The sequence below is a fragment of the Bufo gargarizans genome, chromosome 2, assembly GCF_014858855.1.
Source record: "Bufo gargarizans isolate SCDJY-AF-19 chromosome 2, ASM1485885v1, whole genome shotgun sequence".
NCBI classification, from domain to species: domain Eukaryota; kingdom Metazoa; phylum Chordata; class Amphibia; order Anura; family Bufonidae; genus Bufo; species Bufo gargarizans.
Genome location: NC_058081.1, coordinates 693,274,435 through 693,289,177, shown reverse-complemented (window position 1 = coordinate 693,289,177; position 14,743 = coordinate 693,274,435). Strand labels below are relative to the sequence as shown.

General features: G+C 44.2%; 1 protein-coding gene across 4 annotated transcripts in view; it reads right to left on the bottom strand.

Annotated features, from left to right (window-relative positions):
- Positions 1 to 14,743, bottom strand: part of LOC122927000 (NXPE family member 1-like) — a 59,235-nt gene that overhangs the window by 17,408 nt on the left and 27,084 nt on the right. For 3 of the 4 annotated variants that reach the window (XM_044278531.1, XM_044278532.1, XM_044278533.1), the window contains one exon: positions 10,898 to 10,995. In XM_044278531.1, the coding sequence (XP_044134466.1) occupies positions 10,898 to 10,990 (93 nt within the window). In that variant the 5' untranslated portion in view covers positions 10,991 to 10,995. Of the gene's footprint in view, positions 1 to 10,366; positions 10,457 to 10,897; positions 10,996 to 14,743 lie in introns of those variants that run through there. The other variant, XM_044278534.1, reaches the window with a different exon arrangement.

Sequence of the window (14,743 nt, the reverse complement as noted above, 5' to 3'; positions counted from 1 at the left end):
CTACAATAAATGAGGGGCTCCCCCAATCTCTGAACAAGGTGCAGTTAGGGCCCCAGGAGCACATCACTCCTGAGGAAAACCTTCTCAGATGCCATGACATTAGCTCCAGGTAAAAGCAGGCACCATCTTTAAAGTGACTATGGTTTTTTAGCAGATATGGTTATGCAGTTGTTTACCTCATGTACATCTTGTCCATGCTTTTTCTCAATTCATTTTTGACTCTCCTGACCTGTTTTTACCTCGTGAACAAATCCCTCTGGTTTGTTTCCATCCTGTATGTAACACTTCCTGTTCCTGCATCCAACCAAACCCACAATGCACTTTTCCTTTCTCTGCCACAGCTCCAGCACTGCCCCTAACATCAACCATCTAGTTTATAGCTCCTCCCACCAAGCTAGTTACATAGACACTCCTCTATCACTGCCCCTGACAACACCCACGTATTTTATAGCTCCTCCCACCCATCTTCTTACATAGACACTCCACTACCACTGCCCCTAACAATGCCCAGCATGTTTATGGCCCCATCCCCCAGCTAGTTACATAGACACTCCCTTATCACTGCCACTAACAAGGCTTAGCTATTTTAAAGCTCCTCCCACCCAGGTAGTTTTATTCAATTTTTTGGGGGGAGGTGTAGAGATGAAACCTCTGCGATCAATGCTGATCGCAGCACCTTTAAGTTAAGGCAGGAGAGATGCAGCTCCCTCTGCCTTCCGATCGGAGCACCCACAGTGAAATCGTGGGGCTCCAATTGGTTTCCATGGCAGCCTGGATGCTGCTGAAGCACTCCAGGCCTGTCATGACAATCTCCATGCTGAGCTATGCACAAGGCCAAGGCCGGCGCTTCCATAGAGGCAAGGGGGGCAATTGCCTCTGGGCCCCCGAGTCCTTAGGGGCCCCCAAGCCCACCACCCGACACTGGCAGGTCACAGGGAGATAAACGCTTCCATTGTGGAAGCGCTCATCTCCATAGTCATCTGTATCACCATCCTCAGGACAGCGATACAGATGGCTGTGCTGCAGCGGGGCAGGGGAGGGAGAGGCGTCTTTCCCTCCCCCCACAAGGCCCGCAGCCTATCAGAGGCCGGTGCAGGCGGCTTGCGCCGCCTGAGCCGTACAGCGTGGGACACAGGCCGGAAGAGGCCTGCATCGCATAGCTGTGTGATGGAGATAAGTATAAGTGTTTTTTTTTTATACCGGAATTTTACTGCCACATGGGGGAGCGGCACTTGATACTGGCACATTGGGGGGTTGGCACTTGATAGTGGCGCATGGGGGGGTTGGCACTTGATACTGGCACATGGGGTGGTTGGCACTTGATACTGGCACATGGGGGGGTTTGGCACTTGATACTGGCACATGGGGGGTTTGGTACTTGATACTGGCACATGGGGGAGGCACTGATACTGGCACATGGGAGGGAGGCACTTGATACTGGCACATCGGAGGGAAGAGAGGCACTTGTTACTGGCACATGAGGGGGTTTGGCACTTTTTACTGGCACATGGGGGGCATGGAGAGGCACTTGTTACTGGAACATGGGGGGTTTGGCACTTGTTACTGGCACATGGGGGGGGCATGGAGAGGCACTTGTTACTGGCACATGGGGGGTGGAAGAGAGGAACTTGATACTGGCACATTATTATGGGGCACTATGGGGGCTTCTACTGAGGCCACAAAGGGGTATTTTATATGGGGGGCTCTGTGTGGTACTAGTATTATCTGTTTCTGCAGTATAGTATTGGGGAGCACAGCGGCACAGTATTGGGGGTAGTAGGATGATTTGTCCAGAAGATGGGAGGATGATGGAAAAGTAGTAAACAAAAAATAATAATTTTGTTGTCAAACTGCAGAGACAGAACATGGGGACAAAATGGCGGTCTGGTCTGAAAGGAAAAGACGAGGACAAGAGAACATCAAAGGAGACGTCACTGGATGTAAGAGGTATGGGGCGCTGTATTTCTGTAGTGATGGGGGGCGTTAAAGTCAGCAAGTGTCGTGTGGGGGGGGGGGGCCTTATTGTTTTTTGCCCCAGGGCTCCATTTCACCTAGAACTGGCCCTGCACAAGGCATAGCTCAGAATGAAGAGTGTAGAAATCCTATTCACCCTAATAGATCTCTATTAGGGTGAATAGGAGAAGGGATCAAATGATCACATGTACTAGCCCCCTAAGGGGGTTAATAGTTATTTAAAAAAGTGAAAAATGAAAAGTAAAAAAAATAAAAACACCAAAATATTAAAAGTTTAAATCACCCCCTTTTCCTAAGTTTACATAAACAACTATATAAATGATAAAAAAATAAACATATTAGGTATCACCCCATGCAAAAATGTCTGAACTATTAAAATATTTGTAAAATTTTCCAGTGCATTGAACGTCATAACGGAAAAAAATGTAAAACACGCGATTTGCCATTTTTTTTTGTCATTTTGTGCTCCCCAAAAAATGTAATAAGTGTGATCAAAAAGTGGTACATATCACAAAAATGGAAGCAATAAAAACTACAGTTCGTTATGCAAAAAACAAGCCCTCCTACAGCTCTGTAGACCAAAACATAAAAAAATTATGGCTGTCAGAATATGGCAATGCAAAGAAAATTTTGATTTATTTTTATTTCTTTTAAAAGTAATTAACCCGTAGAGGATGTCCGTGACTTAAGGACCAGCGCATGTACGGCACGGTGATCGGGAGGGTGCAGGAGCTGCGCCTGCCCGATCCGCTGCAGGGGTCCGGCAGTCACTGATAGCCGGACCCATGCTGCATGCGTCGGCATTGGTGAAAACACTGATGCCAGCTCATTAACCCGTGTTGTGCTGCGGTCCGCGCTGACCGTGGCACGTGCGCTTACCATGCGGGGATTGGAGCTGCCATTGGGTCCCCACACTACTGTGATGGGGAAACGATGGCATGGAAGGCAGCCCTCTGGATCTCACAGGCAAGACGGCTGTAAGTGTATTACACTGGTAATACACTTACAGCCAATGCTTTACAATACAGAAGTATTGTAAAGCATTGTAAAGGGGAACAGACCCCCAAAAGTTGAAGTCCCAGAGTGGGACCAAAAATAAAGTGAAAAAAAAAAGTTTGACAACATTTTTTAAAGTTTCAAGTAAAAAACAAAAAAAAGAAAAGCGTCCTTTTCCCAAAATAAAGTAAATATTTTTTTTTTAAATAGTAAAAAAAGCAAAGTAGACATATTAGGTATTGCTGTGACCGTATTGACCGGCTCTATAAAAATATCACATGACCTAACCCCTCAGACAAACATCATCAAAAAATAAAATAAAAACTGTGCTAAAAAAAACATTTTTTTGTCACCTTACATCACTAAAAGTTCAAGACCAAGCAATCTAAACGGCGTATGCCCCCTAAAATAGTACCAATCTAACTGTCCCCTCATCCCGCCCAAAAAATTAGCCCCTACCTAAGACAATCGCCCAAACACTGGAAAAACCATGGCTCTCAGACTATGGAGACACTAAAACATAATTTGTTTTGTTTCAAAAATTATATCATTGTGTAAAACTTACATAAATAAAAAAAGTTGACATATTAGATTTCTCCACGTCCGGTAGAACCTGCTCTATAAAAATATCACATGACCAAACCCCTCAGGTAAACACCGTAAAAAAATAAAATAAAAACGGTGTCAAAAAAGCCATTTTTTGTCACCTTACATCACAAAAAGTGTAATAGCAAGTGATCAAAAAGTCATATGCACCCCAAAATAGTGCTAATCAAACAGTCATCTCTTCCCGCAAAAATGATACCCTACCTAAGACAATCGCCCCAAAACTGGAAAAACTAGATCCGTTTGGCTCTGCATAGTCAGACGGTCAACAAAACGCTGCAAGCTGCGTTTTAGTGACTGTCTAAAAAACACAACGGAGACCAAAAGCAGCCGAATTGATGCATTCTGAACGGATCCTTATCTATTCAGAATGCATTGGGGCTGAACTGATACGTTTTGGGCCGCTTGTGAGAGCCCTGAAACGGATCTCACAAGCGGACCCAGAAACGCCAGTGTGAAAGTAGCCTCAAGGCGAATGCACACGGCCGTGGAACACGAACGTGAGCGGTCCGTGGTATCTGTGTGTACAGTTCAGGAAGCACTATGCCTCTCTGGGGGGTATATTTCATCTGTAACTAGGTCTACTATATCAGCCCCAGTTACAGGAGAAATCAATAGTAGGAAAAAAAATGTAAAAGTTAAATGTCCCCCAGAGGTCTTGTATGACCTTATGGGGGATGCAAAGTATAAAATAAAAAAAATAAAGTGTTAAAATAAAAAATTTAAAGGTTTCACATGTAAAGAAAAAAAATTCCCCAAGTAAGGAAAAAAAAATAAAAAATTGAAAAAATTAAATAAAATAGACATATTTGGTATTGCTGCGTCCGTGACGGTCGACTCTATAAATATATCACATGATCCACCCAGTCCAATAAACACCATTAAAAATAAAATAAAAACTGCGGCAAAAAAGCCATTTACATCAGAGAAAGTGTAACACCAAGTGATCAAAAAGGTGTATGTCCCACAAAATGGTACCAATAAAACCGTCACCTCATCCTGCATAAAATGAGCCCCTACATAAGAAAAATCGTCTAAAAAATAAAAAACATGGACACATTAAAACATAATTTTTTTTGTTTCAAAAATGCTATTATTGTGTTAAAGTGAAATAAAAAAAAAAAAGTATACATATTAGGTATCGCCGCATCCGTAACAACCAGCTCTATAAAAATATCACATGACCAAACCCCTCGGGTGAACACCATAAAAAAAAATAAACTGTGCCAAAAAAGATTTTTTTTGTCACCTAACATCACATAAAGTGCAACACCAAGTGATCAAAAAGGCATATGCCCACCAAAATAGTACCAAACTGTCACCTCATACTGCAATAAATGAGACCCTAACTAAGACAATCGGTCAAAAAATTAAAAAGCTATGGCTCTCAGACCATGACACAAAAACATAATTTTTTTCAAAAATGCTTTATGTAAGGCCTCATGCACACGACCGTTGTTTTGGTCCGCATCCGAGCTGCCATTTCTGCGGCTCGGATGCGGACCCATTCACTTCAATGGGGCCGCAAAAGATGCTGTCCGCATCCGTTGCATCGTTCCGTGGCCCCGCAAAAATATAGACAAGAATAGGCATGTCTACAATGGGCTGCCCGTTCCATTAATTGCGGAAGGCACACGGGTGTCTTCCGTTTTTTGCGGATCCGCGGTTTGCGAACCGCAAAAAAACAGCACGGTCGTGTGCATGTAGCCTAAAACTGAAACAAACAAAGAAAGTAAACATATTTGACATAATTGCATCCGTAACAACCTGCTCTATAAAAATAGCACATGATCTACCCTGTCAGATGACTGTTGTAAAAAATTAAAAATAAAAACAGTGCCAAAACAGCCATTTTTTGGTTACCTTGCCTCACAAAAAACGTAATATAGAGCAATTAAAAATCATATGTAACCCAAAATAGTACTAATAAAACTGGCACCTTATCCCCTAGTTTCCAAAATGGGGTCACAGGGGGGCTTCAAATGGGACATGACATCTAAAAACCAGTCCAGCAAAATCTGCCTTCCAAAAACCATATGGTGCTCCTTTTCTGCTCTGCCCTGCCGTGTGCCCTCACATCAGTTTACGACCACATGTGGGGTGTTTCTGTAAACCTTAGAATCAGGGTAATAAATATTGAGTTTTGTTTGGCTGTTAACCCTGTGTTGAAGAAAAAAATGGATTAAAATGGAAAATCTGCCAAAAAAGTGAAATTTAAAAATGTCATCTCCATTTTCCTTTAATTCTTGTGGAACACCTAAAGGGTTAACAAAGTTTGTAAAATTAGTTTTAAGTAACTTGAGGGGTGTAGTTTCTACAATGGGGTCATTTATGGGGGGTTTCCACTATGTAAGCCCCACAAAGTGACTTTAGACCTGAACTGGTCCTTAAAAGTGGGTTTTGGCAATTGTTTCAAAGATTTTAAGAATTGCTTCTAAAATTCTAAGCCTTCTAACGTCCTAAAAAAATAAAGTGACATTTACAAAATGTTGCCAACATAAAGGAGACATATGGGGAATGTTAAGTAATAAATATTTTAAAAGGTATCACTTTCTGTTTTAAAAGCAGAGAAATTAACATTTTGAAAATTGCGGTTTTCAAAATTTTTGGTAAATTTGGGATTTTTTCATAAATAAAGGTAAAATATATTGACTCCAATTTATGACTATCATGAAGTACAAAGTGTCACGAGAAAAGAATCTCTGAATGGCTTGGATAAGTAAAAGCGTTCCAAAGCTATTACCACATAAAGTGACATATGTCAGATTTGCAAAATTAGGCCTGGTCAGGAAGGGGGCAAATGGCCTGGATGTGAAGTGGTTAAATACATCCACAGGTGTATCTCTAACTAAGGCCTCATGCACACGGACGTTTTTTTTTTTGCGGTCCGCAAAAACGGTTTCCGTTGTTTCGTGATCCGTGTCCGTTTTTTCTTCCATGGGTCTTCCTTGATTTTTGGAGGCTCCACGGACATGAAAAATGAAAAAAAAAATCTAAGTCAAGTTTGCCTTTGAAATGATAGGAAAAAACGGACACGGATCACAATCTTGTGTGCAGCCGTGATTTTTCACGGACCCATTGACTTGAATGGGTCCGTGAACCGTTGTCCGTGAAAAAAATAGGACAGGTCTGGAAACACGGATCACGGATCACGCTATTTCCTGGCTGCAGAGAGCCTTTATAGTGGTGTAGAACACTGACTTGCAGTAGCACGCATGTGGTAGTGAAATAATACTGTGAGTCAGATGACATGCAGAAGACAGGTGTCGCTGTTAGAATCACTGTACACTTTACTTATTAGAGCAGTCATGGGGCCAAAACTAACCAAATAACTCAAGTATGAACTCAGACTTACAGGTCTCTGTTAGCGCCAAGAAGAAGCACACACCTTTAACACCGTCATCAGCTGATTCCACATAGATGTCTACAGAACCTGTTCTATTAAATGTATTGCTAATGCCCAAAAAAAAAAAAAAAAAAACAGGAGTGGAGCCAAAAGAGAGATGACCAAGTCAACAGCTGGTTTGCTGGTCAAAACACAACCGCTAGATGACACGGGAGCTCAGGCCTCTCTCTGCGGCTCCTGTTGCCACGCCCCCTTACTTTGCTGTGACCTGTGCCTGCGCCAGAAACATTTAGGCCTCTGCCACTCCCCTGTGCAGGGCCTGGCACTTCTCTGTCTGACATACTGTTAGATCAAATAAATAAATAAAAAGGAAATTAAAACACCTAAAAAAAGTTCGTAATTTTCTCACTTCACCACACAATGGCTATTAAGCCCTTTTTCCCCCCACTAATACACGTCAAAAAGTGCTGTACTTTTCTCACTTTAACACATAACGGCAAATTTTTTTTTGTGTAACTAATTTACGCAAAAACGGGCTTTAGAACATATAACTGCACCACTGAACGCCAAATAGGCTCTTATTTTTTTCCACTTATACACAACACAAAAGGCTTTAGAACATATAACTGCACTGCTGAACGGCAAATATATTTTTCTTTTTTCCTCTTATACACTCCACAAAAGGCTTTAGAACATATCACTGCACCGATGAACGGCAAATATATATTTCTTTTGCACTAATACACGATAAAAAGGGCTTTAGGACATAAAACTGCACCGCTGAACGGCAAATAGGCCCTTTTTCCCCACTTATACATGACACAAATGGCTTTAGAATATATAACTACACTGCTGAACAGCAAATATATATTTTTCTTTTTTCCACTTATACACTCCACAAAAGGCTTTAGAATATATATAACTGCACCGCTGAACGGAAAATATATTTTTCTTTTGCCACTAATACACATGCTTTAGAACATATAACTGCTCCGCACAAGGGCAAATACGTATAAATATTTCCTTGAAATAAACCCTGTTAATGGCTGCATCAAACAGCACTTGCACACCAATAACAAGAACAGTTTGCTGGAATTACAGAGCTGTATAATGGCAATTAAGATCTCCAGTCAGTGCAGCAAGGTGTAATAGGATTGTTCTTATTACCCAGGCTGTAACCTCCCCTACTGAACCCTGTTCTACATAAATGATGTAGAATGATTCCACCCTATCCTTTCCCTACACCTTGAATAATCTTTCCCTGAACTTGTAAATGTTTTTTTTTGCACAATTAAGTCTTTTCTAGCACTGTCCCTAGCGCCTGCTGATGTCTCTCCCTGCACTAACCACACTGGAAAATGGCAGAATACAAGATAGCTTAGGCTATTTATAGGTCTGTGACATAACAGGGCTGGCTGGCTGCTGATTGGCTGAACACATGGCATTATGGGTGATCCCACGTTCCCAGAGTTCCTTGCTCCATGTCCTCACATGTGCAGCAGCCATTTTAGGAAAAAATACCACGAAGCGTGAGGAAATTCGCTCATCTCTAATAGTAATCCTAATTGACCAAAAACAGGAAATGTTTATTCTGATTTCATGTCAGATATTAAGAAAAACATGCATATGTGTCTTTTTATATAGTGTACGTAAACTTCGGGTTTCAACTGTAGTTAACAGGAGCTGCTGGAATTCCAGTAATGTCCAGCAATGCCAGATTCAGAAAGCCCTGACAGGTTGCTCTTGGCTGGAACAGTGTGAGACTAGCCTCAGGGTCCATTACAAGGGGAAACAAGACATGCTTGGAAGCTTACAAAGAAGGGTACCTGCTTCACCGTTGGCTTACATGGCCACGAGCGTTTGGGAGGAAGAAGATAGTTTGGCAGTTGCCAGTAGTGTTAAGCGAACTTGTGTTTCAAGTTCAGCGTACAAAGTTCAGGTTATGTAATAATTTTGTTATGGATTCTGCTACCACAGACCATAACTTATGGTCCGTGGTAGCGGAATCCAAAACGGAATTCTTAGATAAACTGAACCCGAACCTTGTACACCGAACTTGAAACACAAGTTCGCTCAGCACTAGTTGCCAGCTTTGCTTCTTGATCTTCTCAGTACTTAAAGGGGTTATTATGGCAGTGAGAAGAACACCTGTTGAGCAATTTATTATTATTATTTTTTGCCTTAAAGCACTCTTTGGTATTTACTGGAGACAATGATGGTTATTGATGCTGGCCACAGATTGCCTGTTATTGAGGTCCTTTCTGCGATATACTCACCTGGTTGTTTGTTCCTGCTTGGCTTCCGATTTCCCGTCCGTCTCATCCCTGGTCTTGGCGTTCCCTCCTGGTTTGACTTTGGCTTGTCCTGACGATTCTCTGCCTGCTCCTCCTGTACCTTTCTGCTCTCTTGGTTATTTGACGCGGCTTGTTTGACCTTCCTGTTACATGTGTTTGTCTTCCCTGCACTTATCCTAGCTAAGGGTTTGTCGACCAGTTGTCCCTTGTCGCTAGGACTTGCGAGGCAAGTAGGCAGGGACAGGGGTGAGGGTGAAGTTCAGTGGTCACTTCCCCACCCCCTGTGTGTGTGACAAATGGCACCACAACACCATATCCAATAATCAGATGACACCTAAATGAGTGTGGGTGCAATAATCAGTGCATGGGTGAATGTGCATTCCCTTAGTGAAAGAATCTGCATCTGAGTGGGCCGCATTTCATTGCAAGCCTCAATTTAATCAGTACGTTATGTTGAATATACACTGGAAAGGCATCAGCTGCTTCGAGATAACATGTATTGCTTCATCAACATTTCATCAGTTTTGCATCAATTTTTTTGGGAGCGGCTCTCATGTAGTTTGTTTTCCTCCATAGTAGACAGCCACCTGTACACTGATCAGTAATACTGACTCAATACTGATGACTTCATCAGTAAAATGTCTGTATTGCGGATTCATATTACATACTTTTACCAATATGCTTGTGGAAAAGTTTTTTTATTTTTTTTCAGAGGAGCTGTCACCTCTCCTGACATGTCTGATTTAGTAACTACATGTACAGTACCCCAGAGCAAGGGGTCCCTCACTCTGGCTCCTCCTGGGCTCACTGCACTTGAATCCCCCTTGTAATGACAATTCTGGAGCATCGTTTTAGACATCTTCCTATTTTGCCATCCCTCTATTATGTAATGCAATTACTGAGTGGCTATTACTGTTTATTTGCAGCCCTGGGATCCTAGGTTTGAATCTGAAAAACAGGAACACCTCCATGGAATTTATATGTTCTTCATGAGTTTCTCTGATTTCTTCCCACACTCCAAAAAACATACTGATAGATGTGACATTGGCCTTTAAGGGGTTACGCTATGATAGATATTAAATAAAAAATCAGACATCATATAGCACATGATGACAATCGCTTTCTAACAAAGCTAGAACCAGCCCTGCACCTCACATGGATCCAGAGATCTCACCATTCATGGCTGCAATTGTTCTGCTCGATTCTCATCAGGCTGCCAGCTCAAGGGCATGTCCTTTCTGCTGCAGCTCTCTCCCTGTAACTTCCACAGCTTCTAACAGAACATATGGCTGGAGGCAGTTGAAGATTTGAACTCAGTGAGGTGGACGGCGAAATAAGGAAAAGAAAAAACAGCAGGTGGCGCTATACAGATACATTCTGTGGCTATACATATTTTTATTTACATGCAATTGCAAAAGCATACAGATCCAGGTCTTGGTTTGAACAATGTAGAATGTTTCGTGGAATAACCTCTTTAAGTGTTAATGTGTTTGAGGTATTGAATTTAGCTACATAAGCATGAGGAATACATATTGCCTACAGGTGATGTGCTGCTGTTAATATACGGTAGTTTTTATTTTACTTATTCTTTAGTAAATTAACCACCACCATCATTTTATACTACTTATATTGATTACTGATCACCAAAAACATTTACTATACAACTTGTTTCATCTATTACCTTGTTTATTTTCCAATGGTAAATGATGCTCACCAGGAAACAGAATGCAGCCAGTGATATCAGATAGCCTTTATAGGATTGGAGGGCTTTCATTATGTCTGCAGAGAAACAGTACAGAGCATTACAAAACTAGCTAGTAACAAATATCTAGATATACACTCAATGACAAAAAAAAAAAAGCACCCTGATAAAAAATGTCGGATTGCTGGAAAACTTGGCATGCAGTGAGGAAGATATGTAAATGATTACATGTGTGATCTGATTAGATGCTGTGTCTTGCCACAAGAGGGTGTAAAAGTGCTCCCCCATGCCCTATAAAAAGGTTCTCAGGGGCTACTTTTGGGTAGTGTACCTCTTGGTGAGTGATCATTAATTGCTAGATATGCCTCTACAAAGCACTGGAAGACATTGTGCCCAGTTGACAGACTTTGAGCAATGTTTCCCAGGAATGTTATTGATTGTTTTTTTAGAGATGGCTCACCTGCTTTTCAACCTATGGAGTGGGTGCTCCTGCTAAAAAGATCGACCCAATCTTCAAAAGTAGCAAATGTTAAATAAAAAAGTAGTAGGGCACACCTACACTTGGTTACGCATGGAGATTTATATCTAAACAATGTATATTTATTTCATTAAACATTTCATCTAAAACAGTTCATTTAGAACAATATAAAATATAATAATATAAAATCTGTGGTCTAAAATACAAAAATAGCACATGAAATATAAATTCTCTATGGATCCTTAGTGCACATAGGTAATAATCTGTCATGGAACCATGAACCAGACGTACAACAAGAGACAAGTGGAAATAAGAAGGCTTTATTGAAAATCAAGCTGTAAGGCAAAAGTCCAAACGGATGGCTAAACCGAAGCAGGGTCTTGCGAAGCCAGAGGTCAGGAACCAGAAGGGTAGTCAGACGAAGCCTGGATCAGGAACCAGCAGGGTAGTCAGATGAAGCCTGGATCAGGAACCAGCAGGGTAGTCAGACGAAGCCTGGATCAGGAACCAGCAGGGTAGTCAGACGAAGCCAGGATCAGGAACCAGAAGCAGCAGCAGTCTTAGAAGCATGTGAACACAGGAGGACCAAGCAAGGAACTGAAGCCACAGACCTCCTATATATATGAGCTAGGCATCCAGCTCCTCCCAGTGGGAAGGAGAAGCCGCAGGGTGGGAGGCTACAAGAAACCCAGAAACCAAGATGGCCGCCAGCACATGTCAAACGAAGGAGAACAGCAAGAAGGTAAGACATGACAGTACCTCCCCCTCAAGGGCCCCTCCTCCGCGGAGTAAAGAACGGTTTCTGAGGGAAGCGTGCGTGGAAGGCTCGGAGCAAGGCAGGAGCATGGACATCTGCGGAGGGAACCCAGGAACGCTCCTCTGGACCATAACCACGACAATGGACCAAAAACTGCACCCGACCGCGGACCAGGCGTGAGTCCAGGATATTGCTCACCTCATACTCCTCACGATTGCCCACTTGGACCGGACGAGGCCGAGGAACCGAGGAAGTGAAACGATTACACACCAGTGGCTTCAACAGGGAGACATGAAACACGTTGGAGATCCGCATGCCAGGAGGAAGCGCAAGGGCATAGGCTACCGGGTTTACCCTGCGAAGCATTCGGAAGGGACCAACAAAGCGAGGCGCCAGCTTGGGAGTGGGCACTCGAAGGTTGAGGTTGCGGGTGGACAACCATACGCGGTCTCCGACCTGGTAGGAAAGAGCGGGCGCTCGTCTGCGATCAGCCTGGAGTCTCTGGCGCTGCGCAGAGACCTCAAGGGACCTCTGGATCTGTACCCAAGAAGCACGTAGGACGGAAAGGTGATCCTCCACAGCCGGAATATCCTGGGGAGAGAATACCTCCGGTAACACGGCAGGTTGGAACCCATAATTGGCCATGAAGGGAGACGTCCCAGAGGAAGAGTTCACCGCCGTGTTCCTGGCAAACTCAGCCCAAGGCAGGAGGTCAACCCAATTGTCTTGGTGATCGGAGACATAGCAACGAAGGAATTGCTCCAAGGCCTGATTGGATCGTTCTGCGGCCCCATTGGACTGAGGGTGGTAGGCCGAGGAGAAAGAGAGATGAATCCCCAACTGGGAGCAAAAGGCGCGCCAGAACCTGGACACAAACTGACTCCCCCGATCCGACACAATCTCCTTGGGCAAACCGTGCAACCGGAAGACCTCCCTGGCAAAAATCGAGGCCAACTCTTGTGCAGAGGGTAACTTCTTGAGAGGAACACAGTGGCACATTTTGGAAAACCGATCCACAATCATGAGAATGACCGTATGGCCTCGGGATGCAGGGAGGTCCACAATGAAATCCATCCCCAGGTGTGACCATGGACGCTCCCCGGTGGCTATGGGTTGCAAAAGGCCCAACGGAAGGTGCCGAGGGGACTTACTCTGGGCACAAACGGAGCATGCCGCTACATATGCTGCGATGTCGGAACGTAGAGAAGGCCACCAGAACAGACGTGAAACAGCCCAGGACAGCTGATTCTTTCCAGGATGCCCCGCGGCCTTGGAGTTATGGTAGGTTCGCAACAACCGAGTGCGCAACTCCTCAGGCACAAAACATCTGCCGTTGGGTCTCCCAGAGGGAGCACCAGATTGAGCCGCCAAAATCTGCTCACCCAGGGGAGAGGTCAGGCTGGTGCGAATAGCGGCCAGGATCTGATTCGGAGGTATGACCGAAGTCGGAATCGACTCCTCCCCGGACAGCTCGGAGTACTGCCGTGATAAGGCATCCGCTATGATGTTCTTGGAACAGGGTAGGTAGGAGACCACGTAATTAAAACGTGACAAGAACAGAGCCCATCTGGCCTGACGTGGTGTCAATCTCTTGGCCTCAGAGAGGTAGGTCAGATTCTTGTGGTCCGTCAGGATGAGAACCGGAACCACCGAGCCCTCGAGCAAGTGCCTCCATTCTTTAAGGGCCTGCACGATGGCCAATAACTCCCTGTCACCAATCTGATAGTTGCACTCCGCGGAAGACAGTTTCCGGGAGTAAAACCCACAAGGAAGCAGAGGACCCTCTGGTGTTCTACGCTGAGACAGAAGGGCGCCTACTCCAGTCTCAGACGCGTCCACCTCGAGGACAAAAGGCAACCCAGGGTTGGGATGCGACAGAATCGGAGCCGACACAAAGGCGGACTTTAGAGCCTCAAAAGCTCAGATGGCCTCGAGCGGCCAGACCTGGGGATTACTGCCCTTCCTGGTCAGATCCGTGAGAGGCTTGGCTAGCATGGAAAAGTCCCTGATGAACTTCCGATAATAATTGGCGAAGCCCAAAAAGCGCTGCAGGGCACGAAGACCACTGGGCTGGGGCCACTGTAAGACAGCCGAAACCTTCTCAGGATCCATGGAAAACCCCTCAGCGGAAATGATGTAACCTAAGAAGGTTACCTGGGATCGGTGAAATTCGCATTTCTCAAGCTTACCGAACAGCTTGTTCTCTCGTAACCGTTGCAACACTCGTCTGACATCCAGAATGTGGGCCTCCATGGATTCAGAATATACCAAGATGTCATCCAAATAGACCACCACACACTGCTGCAACAGGTCACGGAAAACATCGTTGATGAATTCCTGGAAGACTGCGGGCGCATTGCACAACCCAAAGGGCATAACCAAAGATTCATAATGACCGGTCCTGGTGTTAAACGCGGTCTTCCACTCATCGCCCGCCTTGATCCTTACCAGGTTATATGCCGCCCTCAGGTCGAGTTTGGTAAAGACCGTGGCCCCTTTGAGGCGATCGAACAGCTCGGAAATCAAGGGTATCGGGTAAGCGTTCTTGATCGTGATGCGATTGAGACCCCTGTAATCGATGCAAGGCCTC